Source organism: Elephas maximus, chromosome 10 (assembly GCF_024166365.1).
Source record: "Elephas maximus indicus isolate mEleMax1 chromosome 10, mEleMax1 primary haplotype, whole genome shotgun sequence".
Lineage (NCBI taxonomy): Eukaryota > Metazoa > Chordata > Mammalia > Proboscidea > Elephantidae > Elephas > Elephas maximus.
Genome location: NC_064828.1, coordinates 22,875,706 through 22,898,304, shown reverse-complemented (window position 1 = coordinate 22,898,304; position 22,599 = coordinate 22,875,706). Strand labels below are relative to the sequence as shown.

Sequence of the window (22,599 nt, the reverse complement as noted above, 5' to 3'; positions counted from 1 at the left end):
CTATCCCTAAAATGGCTTTCTTTCATCTGCAGAAATGAATAGTGGCTGGATTTATGCTCCAAATTTCCATGTTCTCACGCCAGTGAAGAACTCCAGTGATCTGCTGTTGATAGCACTTGAGAACCTCATGGAAGTGAAGGGGCCATGTACGGTAGTCACTGGTATGTATCTGGTACAGATTGGAGACCTTTAAAACACACAGAAATCTTTTCTAAGGCAGACTGAGATCAAAATAACCTTCAGTTTCTCAAATAAGCATCAGTTTTCCAACACGTGGAAACACAAAAGGTACAAAAATATCACTTAATTAAACTGTTGTGAATGATATTTAGATCAGACATGTCTAATATATCTGAAATTGTTCCATAACCATTTTCCATTTCCATAAGGACCAAGAAATGTCCTGTGTGTTTATTCCTGAGATTTAGGCTAACATATATAATATATATGATGTCAGAGCCATCCTAATTTCTCAGTCTTCACAAGTTGGCTTCACTTAAGTGATTGAGGTCAGATACTAAGACATTAGTTCCTACGCCTCCTAGCCGGGATGATTACACGATATGGCTGGGTTCTTATCTTCATGATAATGCACACTTCACTTACATCAGTCTCACCAATCCCACGGGCACAAGGAGGGGGACTTAGGCAGAGAGAGTTCAGCGAGGTGGGGACCTGGGCTGGAAGGGAAGCATATGAGGATTTACTTATTCAACAAATATTTACAGAGACCTACTATGTGTCAAGCACCATCCTTAGTACTAAGAATATACTAAAGGACAAAATAGACGCAATGCTGGCCTTTGAACCATGGGAGAGGGACCAAAAAACCTGTTGCTGTCGAGTCAATTCAGACTCACAGTAATGCTGTAGGACAGATGGTTTCCAAGGCTGTAATCTTTACGGAGGGTCCTGGTGCCACAGTGGTTAAGCACTCAGCTGCTAACCAAAAGGTCAGCAGTTCGAATCTACCGGTCGCCCCTTAGAAACCCTATGGGGGCAGTTCTATTCTGTCCTATAGGGTAGCTACGAGCTGGAATCAACTCATTGGCAACTGGTTAATGTTTACAGAAGCGAACTGTCACATATTTCTCCTTCAGAGCAGCTGGTGGGCTCAAACCACCGATCTTTCAGTTAGCAGCTAAGTGCTTAACCACTGGCCACCAGGGCTCCTTATACAGTATGTTAGATGGTGGTATGTGCCAAGGATGAAGAAAGGTAGGCAGTGAGGAAAGGGACATTTAACATTTAACTCCTCTGTTAACGGAAAACAGTGAGTTTCTAAAATATTGGCATCTGCAAAATAAGGGTAAAAACTGAGAAGTCAGTGAGGGTTTGTTGGTGAGGTTTGTCTTCTTTGTACCTTATCCTTACCTTTTAGGTGCCATCTTCTTTTTAAACACCGTCTCCTTCCCCCGCTCCCATCCAGTTCCTCAGGAGATCCAGGGTAACCTACTGTAGAATCCACCTGCCAGAGCCTCAGGGACAATTCCTTATCTGTCAATCCCTACATCTCATATTATCAGACCAAGGTTTGATTCCGAGATAATCTGATAATCTAAGGAAGATATGTCAACATCTAGTCACCACCACTATCACCACCGCAACACAATACATTTGACTTGGAGACAATGTCTAATCCAAAGGAGTATCCTGAATGGCAGTGATGTCGCGAGCTATGTCATATGATGAGAGAGAAGTCTGGGGCAAAGGGATCATATCCTCCCCAATGACATATTATACCTAATATATGGGTTAGAGAAAGGTTCATTGTTTTCCCCCTAAACCTGTTCTTTATTTTCATTTGATTTGACTAGATCTGGGAACCTCTGCTGGGTTTGTGAGATATTTACCCTCTTACGTGTATTCTGGAGATCTCACCAGGACTTGAACATGAGTGACATGCTCCATGGGAGAAAGACATGGCAGTCCACTTCTGTAAAGATTTACATCCTTGGAAACCCTAAGGGACAGTTCTATTCTGTCCTATAGGGTTGCTATGAGACAGAACAGACTCGATGGCAGTGGGTTTGGTTTCTTTTTTTGGAGGTTTGCTTTCTTTTTTTTTGGACATGCATTCAGCATGGCCAGAGACCGATGCAAAGCCCTGGGATCAGGCAGCATATCTGTCATCACCTGCCAAACAGCTGGGAGTCAGGCACGGGTTCCTGTTGCTCATTAAAAGCACAACTGCGGACCACAACTTTCATATGCATTGGGAAAATCAAGCATGAACACGTGCACACTCACAGGTTTTCCTTTGGGTAAGGCTGCTAGGGAGCAGGTGGGAGAGCTATTTAGATTTTTTTTTTTCAATTAACTGAGTTAGAAATTGTAGTAAACAAACAGCTTAAGTATATCTTCTAACCCCCTAACAGCTTCCCATATCACCGGAGAGCAGCTGTTTCAGGATCCCAGGTGGCTGGTAGGAGCATGGGCTGAGCAAGGGCTCTGGGGCACTGCCAAAAGGAATCCCCAGCTGTCAGGGGGCAGAATCTTGCACCATTATAATATGTATCAAAACACATCACGTATCATAGCACAGAGGAGAGTATGTGCACACATGAGCCAGGTGCTCAAAAATTCCAGTTGCCATGGAGTTGATTCTGACTCATGGTGAGCGGCTCCGTGTGTTTCAGGGCAGAGCACTGTGTTCCAAAGGGTTTTCATGGCTGTGACCTTTTGGAAGCAGGTCACCAGGCCCTTCTTCCAAGGCTCCTCTGAGCAGGTTCAAACCACCAGCCTTTTGATGAGTAGCCCAGCGCTTAACTGAGTACACCACCCAGGAATTTACTGTGCTCATCATAGTTTTACAGACATTACCACATCTAACTATCTCAAAAGTCACATAACAGTTTATGACTATCCCCATTTTTGAGATGCAGAAACTGTCAAGGTCTCATAACTTGCAAAGGACAAAACCAAGATTCACACCCAGATCTGTGTCTTCTATGATCTTAACCACTCTCTTACCAGAGGCTGCATGTGGCAGTGGTGTGGACACTGATTACAATGGTGATAACGGTGATCTGGAAATGGTACTTGGTGTCAGAGAAACCATCAACATTAATGTTGGTAATGGCAAAGAGCTGGGACATTTGATGAAAAAAATTGGTCTGCTTAGGGAAAATTAATAGTAATTAGAGTCACTTATGTGAATTCTGTACTATTATACCTAATTACGAGACAGTACAATATTTACGTATAAAAATGTCAGAATAACTTTGACCTAATTTTTTTCTTATTAGAAAAGTGAGCTCTATGCTTACATAATCACATGTCATCATTGCCCAGACCGTAGTACACCTGTCTGACACCTGTATAGCACTTTAAATTTTATAAGGACTTCCTTAGTGCCAAGCACTGTCAGATGTTTGGGGTGACAGATAACATTAAGAAAATAGGGCCTTGCTCTAGAGAATCTTAGGTTCTGGTCATTTAATCTTGATATCTCCCTATGAATTAGTTAAGATTTTTACCATTTTATACATTAGGAAACTGAGGCTGAAAAGAGATGAAATAGCTGATCCATATAGTTTATTTAGCTTTCTATTCACAAGTTAAAACTGAGATATATCACCAGCTACTGAAAGATCCAGATTCAGCACCAGAAGAAATCACGTCCCTTGTTTAAGAAAATCAAAAGCCCACCTATTCTCTATTATTTAGAGAAAGTTTTTTTTTTGTTTGTTAACTTTTTTTATTATTAATTTCCCTACCCACTCAGTCCCCCATGCATCAGTCAGTGTGTCGTACTGTGGGGGCTTGCGTGTTGCTAAGATGCTGGAAGTTACGCCACTGGTATTCTAATACCAGCAGGGTCACCCATGGAGGACAGGTTTCAGCTGAGCTTCCAGACTAAGACAGACTAGGAAGAAGGACCCAGCAGTCTACTTCTGAAAAGAATTAGAAAGTGAAAACCTTATGGATAGCAGCAGAACGCTGTCTGATATAGTGCCAGAAGAGAAGCCCCTCAGGTTGCAAGGCACTCCAAAGATGACTGCAGAAGAGCTGCCTCCTCAAAGTAGAGTCGACCTTAACGATGTGGTTGGAGTGAAGCTTTCAGGACCTTCATTTGCTGAAGTGGCACGACTCATAATGGGAAGAAACAGCTGCAAACATGCATTAGTAATCAGAACGTGGAATGTACAAAATATGAATCTAGGAAAATTGGAAATTGTCAAAAATGAAAGGGAACACATAAAACATCAATATCCTGGCATTAGTGAGCTGAAATTGCCTGGTATGAGCCATTTTGAATCTGACAATCATATGGCCTACTCTGCTGGGAATGACAGCTTGAAGAGGAATGGTGTTGCATTCATCATCAAAAAGAACATTTCAAGATCTATCCTGAACTACAACGCTGTCAGTGATAGGATAATATCCATACACCTACAAGGAAGACCAGTTAATGTGCCTATTATTCAAATTTACACACCAACCGCTAAGACCAAACATGAAGAAATTGAAGATTTTTACCAACTTCTGCAGTCTGAAATGGATCAAACATGTAATCAGGATGCACTGAAAATTACTGGTGATTGGAATGCGAAAGTTGGAAACAAAGAAGAAAGATCTGTAGTTGGCAAATATGGCCTTGGTGATAGAAACAATGCCAGAGATTACGATAGAATTTTGCAAGACCAATGACTTCTTCACTGCAAATAACTTTTTTCACCAACATAAACGGCAACTATACACATGGACCTCGCCAGATGGAACACACAGAAATCAGGTCGACTACATCTGTGGAAAGAGAAGATGGAAAAGCTCAATATCATCAGTCAGAACAAGGCCAGGGGCTGACTGTGGAACAGACCATCAATTGCTCATATGCAAGTTCAAGCTGAAACTGAAGAAAATCAGAGCAAATCCATGAGAGCCAAAATATGACCTTAAGTATATCCCAACTGAATTTTGAGACCATCTCAAGAATAGATTTGACGCGTTGAACACTAATGACTGAAGATCAGACGAGGTGTAGAATGATCTCAAAGACATCATACATGAAGAAAGCCAGAGATCACTGAAAAGAAAAGACCAAGAGGAGAATCTGAAACTTGCTCTTGAACGTCAAGCAGCTAAAGCAAAAGGAAGAAATGATAAAGTAAAAGAACTGAACAGAAGATTTCAAAGGGCAGCTCGAGAAGACAAAGTAAATTATTATAATGACATGTGCAAAGACCTGAAGACAGAAAATCAAAAGGGAAGAACATGCTCGGCATTTCTCGAGCTGAAAGAACTGAAGAAAAAATTCAAGCCTTGAGTTGCAATAGTGAAGGATTCTATGGGGAAGATATTAACGGATGCAGGAATCATCAAAAGAAGATGGAAGAAATACACAGAGTCATTATACCAAAAAGAATTAGTCGATGTCAACCATTTCAACAGGTACCAAATGATCAGGAACCAATGGTACTGAAGGAAGAAGTCCAAGCTGCACTGAAGGCACTGGAGAAAAACAAGCCTCCAGGAATTGACAAAGAGTAATCTATATCTTTCAACAAACGGATACAGTGCTGGAAGTGCTCACTCATCTATGCCAAGAAATACGGAAGACAGCTTCCTGGACAACTGACTGGAAGAGATCCATATTTATGCCTATACCCAAGAAAGGTGATCCAACCGAATGTGGAAATTATAGAATATCATTAATATCACACACAGGCAAAATTTTGCTGAAAATCATTCAAAAGCGGCTGTAGCAGTATATTGACAGGGAATTTCCAGAAATTCAGGCCGGACTCAGAAGAGGACGTGGAACCAAGGACATCACTGCTGATGTCAGATGGATTCTGACTGAAAGCAGAGAATACCAGAAGGGTGTTTACCTGTGTTTTACTGACTGTGCAAAGGCATTCAATTGTGTGGATCATAACAAATTATGGATAACATTGTCAAGAATGGGAATTCCAGAACACTTAATTGCGCTCATGAGGAACCTGTACATAGATCAAGAGGCAGTTGTTCGGACAGAACAAGGGGATACTGATTGGTTTAAAGTCAGGAAAGGTGTGTTGGGGTTGTATCCTTTTACCATACGTCTTCAATCCATATGCTGAGCAAATAATCTGAGAGGCTGGACTATATGAAGAACAGGGCACCAGGATTGGAGGAAGACTTATTAACAACCTGTGTTATGCAGATGATACAACCTCGCTTGCTGAAAGTGAAGAGGACTTGAAGCACTTACTAATGAAGATCAAAGACCATAGCCTTCAGTATGGATTACACCTCAACATAAAGAAAAAAATCTTCACAACTGGACTGATAAGGAATATCATGATAAAGGGAGAAAAGATTGAAGTCAAGGATTTCATTTTACTTGGATCCACAATCAACACCCAAGGAAGCAGCAGTCAAGAAATCAAAAGACACATTGTATTCAGCAAATGTGCTGCAAAGGACCTCTTTAAAGTGTCGAAGAGCAAAGATGTCACCCTGAAGACTAAGGTGCACCTGACCCAAGTCACGGTATTTTTAATTGCATCATATGCATGTGAAAGCTGGACAATGAACAAGGAAGACTGAAGAAGAGCTGACGCCTTTGAATTGTGGTGTCGGAGAAGAATATTGAGTATACCATGGACTGCCAGAAGAAAGAACAAATCCATCTTGGAAGAAGTACAAGCAGAATGTTCCTTAGAAGCAAGGATGGCGAGCCTACGTCTCACATACACTGGACATGTTATCAGGAGGGATCAGTCACTGGAGAAGGATATCATGCTTGGTAAAGTAGAGGGTCAGAGAAGAAGTAGAAGACCCTCAATGAAATGGATTGACACAGTGGCTACAACAATGGGCTCAAGTGTAACAATGATTATGAGGATGGCTCAGGACCAGGCATTGTTTCATTCTGTCATACATGGGGTCACTATGAGTTGGAACAGACTCGATGGCACCTAACAACACCACCACTCAACTGAATTAAACTTTTGGCTGTTGGGACGAGCTGTATGAATGAGTATGAGCAGCCAATTAGGGCGATCCAGCCTAACCAAGAACAATATGCCACTAGTCTGTCCATGTGCCTAGACTTCCTACATGCCTGTGACTCCTTAAGGAGTCATAACTGAATAAACACCTACCCTCTTCTAGGGAAAGTAAAATTCTTAATAGGGATTAAATAATCAACATTATCCAATTTAATTCAATTGAAAACAGAAGGAAAAAGGATGGGATCAACATTTGACACGGAGGAGTGACAACAGTCAAAGGTTTGGACCATTGCCCCCAGCAGGACCCCTCAAGAGATGGGGTGCTGAAGTATGTTAGCAAGAATTAGGCTCTAGTTTAAGACCAGCCTTTGCATCCTTGGTGATGAGCTGGGATCAGAGAAGGTACATAACCAGACTTTTATAGTGGGATGGCCTGTGTTATTGGAAACACAAGTGAATTCCCAGAAAGGTAAATTCCTATACTTAAAACATAAATTTAAAAAAAAATCCCGAAACCAAGCACAAAGGATTTTTTGTGGGTTTGGATTCTCCAAATCTTGCTGCCCATTGATTGACAATGGTAATCAAAATATGTCAGAGGAAAAAAAAAATCAATTTTAATTGGCATTTATGTCAAGAGGCTTTGCAAAGTATACCCTTTGAGAACAAATCTGTCAATCTGAGTTCCTGAGGCCATGTCTATCCCCAGCTCATTTCAATCCATAATGTTGTTTTTGTTAGTTGCCCTCAAGTAGATTCCGGCTCATGGCGACCCCATGTGTGCAGAGTACAACTGCTCCATAGGGTTTTCAAGACTGTGGCCTTTTGGACACAGATCGCCAGGACTGTCTTCTAAAGCACTTTTGGGTGGGTTCAAACTGCCAATCTCTCAGCTGGTAGTTGGGAGCTCAACCGTTTGTGCCACCCAGGGCCTGGTCATATTTATAGATAAACAGAATGTCGAAAATCAAAACCCAGGGTATTTGCCCTTTTGTACTTTACAACTACAAAATAACTGCGCAATGACATCTGGAGTAGTCAGTGTGACTAATGTCAATGGTTCCACTGCTTATTGAGATAAAGCAGCCCTGGTAGCGCAGTGGTTAAAGTGCTCAGCTGTTAACCAAATGGTCAGTGGTTTGAATGCACCAGCCACTCCATGGGAGAAAGATATGCCAGTCTGCTTCGGTAAAGATTTATACAGCCTTAGAAACACTACGGGGCAGTTCTATTCTGTCCTGTAGGGTTGCTACGAGTTAGAATCAACTCAAGGGCAATGCATTAAGTTTTTGGTTTTGACTGAGATGACATTAATATCTAATATTTATTGAGGAAAGTATTGAGCACTCTTCCAGGCACCTTACATGGATTAACTCATTTAATTCTCACAGCAACCCTGTGAGACAGACACTACTGTTATCCTCATTTAACACATGCTGAAACAGGCACAGAAATCGGGAAACTTCTCCAAGGTCACACAATTTAGTAAGAACAGTCTGCACCAGAAAAGCATGGGAAATTTAAATTATTATAAATATATCTGAAGTGTCTGGTATTCTTGCTCTCTCCAAACGAGACTGTGAGTTCCATCTGAACCCTGAGCTATCAGAGGCATCCAACAATAAGACGTCTTGTTCATCTATGTAACTCCCAGTACCTGTCTCAGGGCCAGGCACAGAGTAGTTGGTCGATAAACGTTGAATGGATAGCTGGCTTACTTTAAATTTCATGGCATGGATATCTATATGACAATTTTAAAAGATGTTTAAGGGCTAGCACAATCTGAATTCATTTTAATGATAAAGTCTATCATTTATTAAGCCTTATTAATCTGCCGGCCTGCCATACTTTCTTACACACCATGATAAATGATACGTTGTCTTTCATGTTGGCATTTTCCTCCGAGGACCTTGACGTGTACCGTGAGCCTGATCCTCCTATTCACAAACATAGTCACGATTCTAGGGAGTGCATTCATTCAGACAGAATCTGTGGAACCATCCCTGGCTGCAAGCTGGCCGCAGCTCTGAATGCTGCAGCAGATGTGCGTTGCCTGGCTGGCCATATTTAAGAATTTTGGATGAGAATGTGTAGACCAGGCCCGCTTCTCTTTATTGCCTTCTACACATTTAGTGACCTACCCGACCCCTTTTGGTGTTTAAGTTTGTGATCCCTCTGATCTAGAGATATCTAGGGACTTGGAGTAGACCGAATCTAAGACGTTTGTGTTCCTGAAGTTTATAATCACTCATAAGCTCGTACTGTAGGTTGACAGGAGCATTTTCAGGCAATCAGGTAGTTAAAGTAAACAACTATCATTCCAAGGTAGCCCCATACACGCATATCTTATTCTCCTGTAAGAGATTCAGAGTCCCTTGGCTCCTATTTTCAAGGCATCCCTGAGATGTAATCATAACTGCCATACCAAATGAAAACCCAAGAAAAAGCATACAATCCTACAGGTATCTGGCAATATAAATGCCACGAAATACACCCTCTGACTTTACTCACTTGACTGGTATGTTCATTATGTTTTTCCAACCTAAAATGCCTCTTGAAAAGAAATGAGATTTGTTCAAGACATCACTAGGGTTTATTCTTGGACTCCCTTCTCTCCTTGTCAACCTGGACAGAAGAGAAGACAACCTGGAAGTGAAACACAGCTATAGCTCAGAAAACAGCCATGTATTCTGCATGGCAAAGCACAGGAGCTCATGAGGGGCTCACAGCCCTCTGGGATTAGCTGCCCTGTTGTGATTTGACCTCTTGGATTCAGTCTTTGGTTCGACGTAGGGTTGTGGCCAACTGGATCCCTCCAACTGCCCTAGTACTGGTGGGCTGGATCTGGTCCATAGCATAAAGTTCAGCTGTTCAAATCAATATTTCTTGCACCGTGGACATTTATGTGCCACTGATGGAGAACTTTCCATTTCTTCCTGTAGTCCCACTGACTAGCTTTCTCTGCTCAGGGCCATTAGAGAACTCAACTGTGAAATTACACAGAGTTAATGCTAGGCCTTGTCACTGGTTTGCTGAGATGCCGATACATTCCAGTAAGGTTCTTTGCTATTTGCTATGTTGGGGGAAAGGCGGCTCCCCCTCCACGCTCTCCTTTTTTGTTTGTTTGTTTTGTTTTGTCTGCTGTAGGAACTGTTTCAAGTTGGTTTCAGGGACTCTGGAGCATTTGCTTGGGATTACAGTGACTAATACACCAACAAATAGCATCACTGATAATGGAGTTTTGTCACTTGAATGCTTTTCAACACCAAGGTGGGGACACCTTACTTTTCCCTTTGATGTAGACTCACCTTATCTTATAAAAAAAAAGCTCAAGGCTTTCTTTTTCCTTACTCTTTTCTCTGATTCTGAATTATCTAAAACCAAGTATCTACTAGCACTAGTCCTGGCTGAAATAGTTTTCTTCCCAATGCCTGAAATGAGGATGGCCACTTTCTTTCATGTAACCCCGGGGTTCCTCCTCTGCTCAAAGGTCATAAGCAGATAAAGATGGAGTCTTCCCTACAGCCACCCGCTGAACCCAGACTCCTGTGCCCTGATGATTCTTCTGCCTCCTCAGAGCTCCCCAAGCCCCAGTGCAGTGCCCACTCAGGCTTGCGCCTCTCTGTAATGCTCCCAAGCAATCAGCATTCTCCTATCCAACTCCTATTCCTTCAGGAACTAGCTCTTGTTCAGCTGTTAATGATGCTAATGATTAATGGGACCAGCTGAGCTAACAATTTTGCATTTCGAGATCTTGATATGGGGAATTTCTTGAGGCAGTGCCTTATCCCAAAGGCAGACCAAGGGTAAAGATATCCTTCTATGCGTGGGTCTTGCTGACACCGACTTCAACGCAGACTTTCATCCCGACACGTTCCTGCTCCTTAAAGCTGCGCTGCCCTGCTCATATCACATGGGCTGGCTCCTAGAGCATAAAACCACTTAGAGACTGAACTTAGAGGAAAACTGTTGATGGTCTGTAAGATTCTGCACAGGCGGCAGTAGCAGCTCTGTCTCCAAAGTGTCTCCTTTGCACTCTGAAGTAAGCACAGTGAACAGCTGTCGCCCCAGAGGAGAGGACTCCATGTTCAGTGAGATTTCTGAATCTCTTCATAATCTGATTTCAGGATATAATGTCTGCTTTCTTTCTTCCTGGGTGCTGGATCCAATAAAAATAAGACCTATTCAAGCAGACAAGCCCATACGCAGACTGGATGATCTGAAATCAATGAGAAGTCTACGGTCTAGGGAGGTAGAAGGTTAGAAACAGAAGCCTGGTGCCAGCCTCTGTATTTCCTACTTGTAAACCCGTGCCCCACCTCAAAGGGGCAATAGGCCAGTGCATTACTGTGGTGTCAGCAATGTACTCCAAGCTGAAGAGGGTAAGAGTTCGCGTGAGGAGTCACGGCTCTTTTATTTTGGAATACTGCATCGTCAGTCTCCAAGCAGACCTGAACTTTGTCTTCGAACAATCCTGAATCAGAAATGACCTAAGGAGGCAAAAAAAAAAAAAACTTGGCACCTCAGGAGACTCATCCCTGTAGCAGGATCAGGGCTGAGGTGCCAGCACGTTTTCTTCCCTCTCTCTCTGAACCGAAGAGGTGTTATGATGGCAAAACTCACTGAACCCAAAGGAAACTGCAGTGGCCGGAAATGTCTTTGTCCCTAAACTACCCTACTGGCTTCAAACGAGATGGCTTGAGCCCCAGAGGTCCCATCCTGGCTCTCTGGGGGAGAACTGCTCCCCACCACAGCAGCATCTGCTTCATCCAGATGTGGCCAAAACGAACTTTTCAAAGGTTCCAACTCCCCAAAAAAGACGTGACTGACTGAACCAGCAAAATTCCTAGGTGTAAAACGTGGGTTGGTTTTATAGGAAAGCTGGCCCCATTGCTCTGCAGGAAAAGAATGGTCTCCTAAAAGAAACTGGTGGGAGGGAAAAGGAGGGAGAGTTTTGGAAAGGAGACACATGAGATTCAACAAGAAAAGGTGGTTCTATGGAAAACAGTAGCTTTGGGAATTTTCTGAGAAAATACCTCTGTTTCATTTGGTAGATGGAATCTTGGGGAGCTACCTGGCCTTTTGAAGACTATCACACCAAATGACTTGCCTTCTCAAGTCTTCTAATCAAATATCTTAAGAAAACTTCGATTTTGCTTTAGTTGAGTAATTGCTCAGATATACCAGGGCTAGATCAGTGCTGGAGAGAGCCCAACAACTCTGAGATGGAGGGGATGACCCGTGGCAAGAGCATATTGGAGAAAGAGGCAACTATGGAGCTTCGTCATCAACAAGATCCAGCCCCAGACAGGGCTGATCTCCTAGTGCCAGAGACACAATGAAAATGCCTTAGTCTACACTCTTCTCTCTCATTTGGGGTATCACTGGAATTACTGTTGTCTCTCGCAACACGTCTGTGAGGCTGTTAAGTAGGGGAGACAGAACCTCAATTTTCTTAAGTAGCTTGCTCAAGGTCACAGTGAGCTCCATCTAGAAATAACAATTCCTTCCTCTAAGTTCAATATATTTCTTTTTTCATTACATCATTCTACTCCTGCTGGATAAGCCTTGTATTAAGGACAGCTATAACGACAAAGCTAATTTAGAAGGGTTTACACTAGTGTGGAATTGTGGAAAATGAGCTAAAGTACTGGGTTCTTAAGGCACAAGCTGTCCTGGAGCTATCCAAGAGACCAGGTAGAATCATTCGGAAAGATAAGTGAACTTCCTTATAGAGTTTCCAAGTAGCAGCTGGTGGATTCGAACTGCTGACCTTTTGGTTAACAGCCAAGCTCTTAACCACCATGCCACCAGGGCTCCATTATAGAGTTAGTGGCTACCAAATTAAAAACTCTTTAAATAGTAAGGTAAAGTCAAATTTTGAAATGATACAAAAAAAAATTCTTCCCAAGAAGGAATGAAAACAAATTACCACAGCACAAGCAAAAGAGGCAAATAAGCAGACAGATAAAATAACACCCATTTAAATGCAAACTCCTCAGAAACAATTATCATAGTATTTTCTCAAAATAAACTCCTCCCACCCTTTTATTTTTCAACATTTTTCTCCCTCAGATCAACCCTAAGGAACCAGAGAAATACATTTGTTTGCCCTCTATATCAACACTAGAAAAGTTGCAAAAAATATATTTCACTTCTGTGTCCCCATCTTCGCTTAATAATCATATTAGCATAAGGGAAAAGTATGTACAGACATCATACACACCTTCTTCAACTGCAGAACTGTTCACTCGTCTCGCTCCTTACAGTGGGCTACAGCACATTCCAAGTATTTCTGAGTTTGCAGCCATCATCGCCTCTTTCCCCTGGAGCCCAGGAGCTCTAAAGCCCTCACAGCCACCTTGGTCTCCATAAATCAGTGCCTTAGCAGATGTGTGAGCTGCTGTCCCCTAGTGCCACCAAGGCCCTTCCAACCCAAGCGCTAATTCCTTTTTGGGAAGGACCCAGCTTCCTCATCGTATCTACCTCAGGGCTTCGAACCAGTTCTTTCCAATCAAACCCCTGCTGAGAACTTGCAGGTGTAACAAGGTCCCAGGTGATGCTGGTTAGAGACGAATTCTGAGAACCACTCGGAGAACAGTGGCGCTCAGAATTTTATTGTACCGAAGAATCACCTGGGGATCTTGTTAAAATGTAGACTCTGATTCAGTATATCTGGGATGGAAATGCAAATTCTCAGCAAGGGTTTGAATCAGTTTGAAGTCCTGATCCACCTGGGACATGTCCCTGGTGTTATGGATTGAACTGTGTCCCCAAAATATATCTGTCAACTTGGCTGAGCCATGATTCACAGTGTTGTGTGATTGTCCACCATTTTGTCATCTGCTGTGATCTTCCTAGGTGTTATAAATCCTGTCTCTATGATGCTGATGAGATGGAATTGGCAGCAGTTGTGTTAATGAGGCAGCACTCAATCTACAAGATTGGATTGTATCTTGAGCCAATCTCTTTTGAGCTATAAAAGAGAGATGCAAGCAGAGAGAGACAGGGACCTCCTACCACCAAAAAACAAGAACCAGGAGAATAGCTCATCCTTTGGACACATGGGTCCCTGTACTGAGAAGCTCCTAGTCCAGCGGAAGATTGATGACAAGGACCTTCCTCCAGAACCGACAGAGAGAGAAAGCCTTCCTCTAGAGCTGACACCCTGAACTAGACTTTTAGCCTCCTGGACTACGAGGGAATAGATTTCTCTTTGTTAAGACCATTCACTTTTGGTATTTCTGCTATAGCAGCACTAGATAACTAAGACACCTGGGAAGAAGGCACCATCAGGTGTCTGGCTAGGCCAATTCAGGTCTTTAATCTGGTCAGCTCTGAGCAGGCAAAGGAGAAAAGACTGAAAAGGTGAGGAGCCCTGAAGTGACTTTGGGAGGCAGAGTGTTGGGGATATTCTGAGCTTTGTCATTGTAGCTAACCAACTCAATTCAGCAAGCAAGTCCCAGCTCCTGCAATAACACATTTCTGGGTACCTTGGGTCTCATTGATACTCACGAGCACCACTGCCCACCTCCTCCCCCTTACCTCCTAAAAGAAAAGCTTCCAAAAGCATGACACTGGCATCATGCAGTTGTTATGTGTCTTAGTTATCCAGTGCTGCTATAATAAATACCACACGTGGATGGCTTTAACAAATAAGTTAACTCCCTCACAGTCTATGAGGCTATAGGTCCAAATTCAAGGTACCAGCTCCAGGGGAAGGCTTTCCCTCTCAGTCAGCTCTGGGAGAAGGTCCTTGTGATCAATCTTTCCCTGGTCTAGGAGCTTCTAAGTATGGGGATCTGGGGTCCAAAGGACATGCTCTGCTCCTACCATTGCTTTCTTGGTAGTATGAGGTCCCCTTCTTTTTGCTTGCTTCTCTCTTTTATATCTCAAAAGAGATTGCCCTAAATAAAACATAACCCAATCTTGTAGACCACCAGGCCCTCCTCGGCAACTCTGTGGGGCAGTTCTACTCTGTCCTATAGGGTCGCTATGAGTTGGAATCGACTCGAGGCCACTGGGTTTGGTTTTCATTTTTGGTTTAATCTTGTAAAGTCCTGCCTCATTAGCATAACTGCCACTAATCCCACCTCTTTATCACAGAGGTAGAATTTACAACACATAGGAAAAGTCAAATGAGATGACAAAGTGGGGAACAGTCACGCAACACTGGGAAACGTGGCCTAGCCAAGTTGACACACATTTTTGGGGGACACAATTTAATCCACAACATGTAAATGGACGATGCTGAGGGGAAAAGCAAGCAGAGGTCCGTAGAACACGAAGTGAGAGTTCACTGTCGCCCCCAACCCGGAACAGCTAGCTCTGTGACATTAGTAACATGGCTCAAATTCAGGGAGCTTTCCGAGTCACTGTAGGCAGGAACCCAAGTCAATGGCAGCAGTACTTAATTCTCGTCCCATGTGCCCTGTCTCTTCCCAGGAGAGCGGCAAATTTAGATGCAAGAGTACAACTTTCTACAAGGTGGGCTAAATTAGGCAGGCGATGACCAGTCTTTTATTGAAACTAATATTTATCTCTCTTTGATTTTCTGTCTCCATTAACTTTGTAGTGGAGAAGGGGTTGGCAAGAAGAAGGGTGTGGTATTTTAAAAACAAGATGCTAAAACTTGGAGAGTTTGTGCGTGTGCATGTTTTTAATGGGTACTGTGGTCTAAAGGGTACCAAAAAAAAAGGGGGGGGAGGGGGAGACATCTCCCTGGCACTCAGAAAACATGATGCTGTGTCAGACGCCCAACCGTCTGGGAGATGGGCAATTGTCACTCTTCATCATAACTTCTTGCTTTCAGATCGGCGGCTGCCAGGATTATCTGCTTCTGAGCAGTTTCAGAGCTACGTCAGTGACACCGGCTGCGTCAGCAAGAGCAGTCAAAAGGAAAGTCAATGGCACTGCCTACAGCAGGGGGAGGAAAAATTTTAGCCTTCAAGGAAATTCAAACGTCTGTCTGTCCGTCTGACAATCCCTCGTTGCCATAAATGACTGCCAATGGTTTCAGAAGGCCAGAGAGTTTTATATGGCCATCTTTAGGTTCAGGATACAGGAGAATTTAATTAACAGGATATGCTGAAGCTTCCATGCCCCTTATTTAGGGTCTTCCCCTGAGTTAGGAGAGGGTGGGCTTCAAAAATATGTCATAGGACACAATCAAGTTGAGCAACACTACCTAGCAACTGTCCAAAGACCCATCGCACACACCTACAGCGATTATCCAGTAATTCTAGCCCACTTCACGTCATCAATAGTCACACTGCTTTCATTTTTGCCTCTACCATAACATGACATAATAACCACCAACAATCTGATGAGGACCCTGACACAATGCAATTCTGTGGTATATAAAGTTCAAAGGCCTCTGCCCTCTGGGATGACAATCTTCTAAAATATTCACAGTTGCAAAGATATAACTCTATCCCATCCTCAAATATCAACCACCTTCTGGTCCAGGAAAATGCTAAGGCAAGGAGGCATTATATGACTAGCCTATGGCTAAAATGCTTTCAAATACATTGTTTTGGGAAAAGAGAAACCTTAAAATAAAGGTAGGCGGGGAACGTAAAACAAAATAGCTTCTCTAATCCAGGAATATTCAAAGGTGGGAACATCTCACTGCTAGTACACCCCAGTGAATCCTGACTCTCCTAAAAGCAGCAAGATAAAGTAAAAAAAAAAAAAAATTATGCAGAGATTAGAAGCTTATGGTGATTGGGTTCCAGTAAATTGCTTTGTCTAGTTCATGGATATAAACAGAAAGTGAGTTCAGACAGCAGCAGTTCTCATTTCTGATGCCAGGCTCTAGTAGGAATTTAGCATCATATAGTGACAATTACCAGTAACGTGTAGGTCCCTGGGTGATGCAAAGTTTGCAATCGGATACTAACTGAAAGATTGGCAGTTCTAACCCACCCAGTGGTTCCTCAGGAGAAAGGCCTGGCAGTCTGCTTCCAAAAATATTACAGCCAAGAAGACCCTTTGGAGCTCAGTTCTACACTGGAACACGCGGTTGCTATGAGTCAGAACCGACTCAACAGCAGTGGGAACCAGTAACTTGCTGGGCAACCATGGCCAAGTCACTGGATTTCCTGTGCTTCATTTTCACCAGCTATTTTCTCTCTAGACAGCCAAAGATGCAGAAGTTAACCTTCTGTAATAGGATTATTGAAGAACACACTACTTAAGGTGACGACTAGCAGGAAATGAACACTGCTAGATTTAGAGTCTTTTGCCCCCATGGCCACTTACAGCTCTTTCTCTAAGCCATAAGTGACACAAAATACTCTGCAACAGGGATTCTTAAAACCTGGGCCCTTCGACACCACAAGGGAACACAGATGGGTTTTAAAAGGACCCCACATGCTCTGATCCATTGACACAAAGTTTAAGGACCACTGCTCCACTGCAAGCCTTGGCTACAGATGTACCAGAAAAGTTTCACCACCTGGTGGAAAGGGAAAGTCAGGGAAGGTAGCCACAGAAGCCAAGAGAAACACTAAGATGGGTTTCTCAAGGACACCAGCAGATTCTCAGCCTTGACCTTCTGGATCATTTATTCAACACTGGCCCTATCTATAAAAGGGAACTTCTTTTTTTTTTCAACCAGCAGTGCCAAGAAGGTCACTGATAACAAGGAGGAGATAAGACTGACAAGGGAGGGCACAGTCAGGCAGCAGTGAGCTGCCACCCAACCAATACTGGGGACACCTGTTGGAGGAAAAGCAGAAGGATTCCACAGGGCTTTAGGAGGAACAGGCAGCTTTACAACCAACAAAATCAAAACGAAATCCGTTGCCGTGGAGTTGATTCTGACTCATAGCAACCCTATAGACTGAGCAGAACTGCCCCATAAGGTTTCCAAGGAGCGGCTGGTGGTCTGGAACTTCCAACCTTTTGGTTAGCAGCCGAGCTCTGATCCATTATGCCACCAGGGCACTGCCTTTACAACAGAAGGGCTAAAATGAGTCCCACCCCCTCTTGTGGGCGGTGTGAGGTGAGGATGGAGTCCCAGTCTGCAAATACGACCGGTAAGGAAGAGGTTAATCCTTTGCCCCCCCCCCCCCCCCCGGAGTATCAGGAGGGAAATGGGTCCCTCCATATCTCTAAAATAAGACCCAAGTATCAGCCCTGACAGAAGAACCCTGTTTTGAAGAGAGACTGAAGGGAAACTGAAGGAAGCACTTTAAAAGGGGGGGAGGGGGAACAACCGAAAAGATGGACGATAGCTAAGTTGTGCTCTTCAAAGATCAGGTCAGAGCGGGCACTTAAAAAGGAAGAGTGAGGGACAGGAAAAGAAAGAATTTCATGTTAATTCCTGAGATCTAGACTGCACATACGCGATTATCCAACATTTATAGTGCAATTTACAGTTTACAACACATTATGACATTCACTATCTCATTTAACCCTTAACACCCTGAAACGCTGGTTATACTTTCTCCATTTTACACATGAGGAAACTGAGGCTAGGAGGGCCGGATTGTGTGATTTGTTCAAGGTCACGTGGTTCAAATCAGAGCTAGGACACATCTCAATCTCTCGGCTTCTCCGTTCCAATCCCTGCCTCCCTATGCCTGTCCACCTTGAAAGGCTTTGCATCAACTCCTAAGGGGCAAGGTTGATGTGGCTGCAATGACTTTGCTCCCCCTTCCCCTAAAATCCGGGGTGGAGCAGCGCCTCCCGGTGCCAGGGAGGGGACCTGCGTGACGCGGAGCCTCAGACCGGGGTTTCCCCGTCCTGCAGCGCTCCGGGGAGCTGGGAGCTGAGAAGAAAGCACAGCTCTCGCACTCCGGCAATCAACTAACGAGCGCTCCAGCTGCAGTTGCGGACTTGGGGTTCAACGTGCGCGGGGCAGCGCTGAGTGAATTCCCTCCCGAACGATCCCAGGGCTGGAAGAAGCTTCTGCGCCCGCTTCTCCGACACTGCTCCCCAAGCTTGCCCCTGCCCCGCAGGCTTCGTCCCGGAGGTTTCCCAGTGCATGGGGCACCTCAGAGGAGGAAGAGGCCGGAATGGTATTTAGGAGTGTCACAGCGGGCAGACAGTGGGGCTAAGTCTTCCACCTCTGAGCCTCTGGGTCAGGGCAACCACTGACAAATCCCGGCTGGAAGTTTGGGTATCAAAGGTTTCAAACCAAGTAGCAAGTTGCCCCGAGAACGAGCAGACTGGGGTGGGGGCCTGGTATCGGGTGGCGGTAGGGAAAGAAGGGAGAGACAGAAGATGCCCCTTCCCACGCAGCCCCTCACAGCCCCGCGGGAGGTGCCCGGTCCGCCTCTGCAGCCCGCGGGTGCGGAGACCGCGCCGAGCACAGGGCACCACGGCGCAGCGCAGCCCCTCCTCGCCCATCGCCTAGCCCACGCCGCGGAGACTCACAGTCCGCAGGAACTGGATCTCGTCCTCGCCTCCTTCTCCCCCTTCGGCCATGGCTCCCGAGGCGTCGGTGGTGCCCCAGCCTCCGGCGCCTCTCCTTCCCCCTGGCAGCCGCTCGGCGTGCGCCGGCTGCTGCTGCGCTCTCTCTCCTCCTCCTCTCTCCTCCTCCTCCTCCTCCCGCTTCTGGCTCAGCCTCAGCTGCGCGGAGCTAAGCCCCAACCATATAGGGAGCTGGGCTAACACTCCACTGCACTGCAGAGCGCCAACGCCAACCCAGCAGCCCGCCCACCCCTCTCCCCTCTCGCCAAAGCCTAGTGCGCGGCAGCCGCGGGCGCACAGGGTGCACGGAGAGGGCGGGGGCGCAGGGGAGAGCTGGCGGAGGCGCCCGGGAGGGCGGGCGGGGGGCCGGCGCTGTGGGGCCTCCCACGCACCGCACACTCGGAGGAGGCGCACGCCGGGCAGCGACGCGAGGTGGCCCCCTACCCCGCTCGGATTCGCAAACAAAGGCCAGTTGCTTTGCTCCAGCCTGCCGAGACTGAGCGCCAAGCCACCTCGCTTTGCTCACCTTGTCCGCGTGCGTGTGCGCGCGTATGTGTGCCTTGTCCCGACTCCTAAGCCTCAGAAGGCTGAGCGGGGTGTGCTTAGTTCTTTCCGGCGGCGGGGAGGAAACGGTGCAGTGTAGGTGACTGTCCATTCATAAAGTTTGCAACTCCCTAATTAGCCCTAAGAGAACCCCTCCCCCTCTTCAAAATCCAATAAGTACACTTTACCAAATCCCTCGATTGTTCAGCGTTGCAGTAACTTGTATCTGCACATGGGGGAATTTCAGGAGCTCGCGTATCATGCTCACCTCAGAGGTCAGGCGGTGGGTGTCAGAATCCTTCCTCTGCCTACCCCTCACCCCCTAAACTTAGTCTTCATCTTAGGGTGCCAGCCCTGTGGACTCAAAACGGGAAGAGGAAGCACACACACAGGGAAACTCCTCACTTGGGGGCTGTGGGATTTGTCCTCTCTGAGCCTGAGGATGTAGGGTGCCCCCTTCTGTCTGCTGGCCAGGCAAGGCTTGGGCAAGAGAGGTGTTCTGGAGAAGGACACCAGGAAGAGATGTGGATCTATGATGCACAAGGCTTGTGGGCAGCAATTCTGGGCTGATGGTGGTTGAGGACACTGGAAACTTCAACTATTATCACAGCTTCAAATAAGGCCTCCTTGTGAATGAGCTCCAACTCTTGGTTCTGCCTTAAGATTTCTTTCCTAAACTCTAGTCCCACATTTTCTGCTGGACATCAGAAATGCTAAGAAAAAGGGTTTTTTTTTTGTTTGTTTTTCTTACATTGTTCCAAAACTACCTCCCTATAGAGTCTGCGGAGTTTCTGGGTAGTACAAAGAGTTAAGTCTCCTGGCTGTTAACTGAAAGGTTAGAGGTTCAAGTCCACTCATAGGTGCTTCAGAAGAAAGGTCTTGTGAATTACTTCTGAAAAATTAACCATTGAAAACTGACACACGTGGGGTTGCCATGAGTTGGAGTTGACTGGACAGCACCTGGTCCTGGTGTATACAGCCGGCACCTTGGCCCTAGTGCTACTTTCTGGAGCTTGCCTGAAACCACCCTGAGCATTGTGGCCCTTCACATACTGGAAGCACCTGTCGTGTTTACCTCTGCCACTCACCCTCCACTCTTCACTTCTGGCTCGATTCTTCTTCCCGCCCCCCCCCCCACCCCACCAAGCCCTGTGCAGCGTGGTTTCCAGAGCCCCCATCGTCTTTGATAGCCTTGTTTATAAGAACCCCAGTTTGTCTTCTTCCTAAATTGTAGTGCTCTCCTCCCTTGTTTTGGGCAGTTTTTCCGTACAGCCTGTCTTAGGTTGGGTTCTTTAGAGAAGCAAAACCAGTGAAACATGTATGTGTGTGTAAGTGTATGTATCTATAGATACGTGTGTATTTGAAACCCTAGTGGCATAGAGGTTAAGAGCTACAGCTGCTAACTAAAAAGACAGCAGTTTGAATCCACCAGGCGCTCCTGAGAAACCCTATGGGATGGGACAGTTCTACTCTGTCCTGTAGGGTCGTTATGAGTCAGAATCGACTCAACAGTGATGGATTTAGTTTTTTTTTTTTGGGGGGGGGTGTATATATATATATAGAGAGAGAGAGAGAGAGATTTTTCTCAAGGAAATGGCTCACGTAGTCATAGAGGCTGGCAAGTCCCAAATCAGGTGTAAGGCTGGAGGCTTCTGACTCAAGTAGCTGAAGGGGCTTGTGAATCCAAGATGGGCAGGTAAGATGGCAGGCTGCTGGTTCACAGGCTGCGGAGGCCAACAAATTCCATGATCAGCGGGCAATATGCCAGGCCACTGGCTCAAGTCCCAAGAACTCAAGGTCAGGTGATGACGAGCCAGATGTGGGATCCAGAGCGAGCAAAACCAGCACGGTTTGCCAGAATGTCCATATATATTGGATGCAGGCCACACCCCCAAGGAAATTCCTCTTACAGCTGATTGGCTGATCACATCATGGAGGTGATTATATTATATCACAAAACAAAGGATAACTACACCATTACGTAAGTGCCAAAGTACATCATCACATAACTGCTGACATCATAACATAACTGCCAAACCACTGAGAATCATGGCCTAGCCAAATTGACACACAACCTTAACCTTCACAGTCTACCCCTTGTCAACTTGGCACCTGTACACATCACCTTAAACCATACACAATCTCTCAATAAAGACAATTACAAAGTCATACTTGTGCCTGACATGATACAACTAACACATATAACTGAAAATGCACTAGCCTCGTTTACATCTTATATTTTATAAGTGAAGAAGACAAAAATATTTGAGGCACACATACAAGGAAGGAACTCGTAACAATTATGTTCCTCTTTTCTGCAACCAGTCACACAGTTGTATCTGGTATTTAGAACTACCTTCTTCCACCACTCATTCCGTATTCCCTTTGCCCTCAGCAAGCACCTCGGCTGGTCGTTGTTCTTTGCCTGGTGAGGTGACCCAAGCCTTCATTCCTGAAGGCTCTAGGCCATTAGTAGCCACTTCCTCACGCAGCTTACTTGCGCCCTCAAGATCTGCTCGGGCCTGATCTCATATATACCACTTCCCTTTAATGATGAATCAATTCTGTGCACATCCAAATTTACGACTCTGTAAGTCAGCCAAAACCCATTTGATGATGGGCAGCTCAGTCCACATGGTGACTTGGTGTCCCATGATTAAGCATTCAGTCTCTACTAAGGCCCAGTAACAAGCCA

General features: G+C 45.1%; 1 protein-coding gene across 1 annotated transcript in view; it reads right to left on the bottom strand.

Moving 5' to 3' along the window:
- RYR3 (ryanodine receptor 3) overlaps nt 1-19,432 on the bottom strand; it is a 626,301-nt gene extending 606,869 nt beyond the window's left edge. The window contains 1 exon segment of the mRNA XM_049899608.1: nt 19,326-19,432. Coding sequence (XP_049755565.1) covers nt 19,326-19,376 — 51 coding nt within the window. The 5' untranslated portion in view covers nt 19,377-19,432.
- Nucleotides 19,433-22,599: the final 3,167 nt, after the last annotated feature.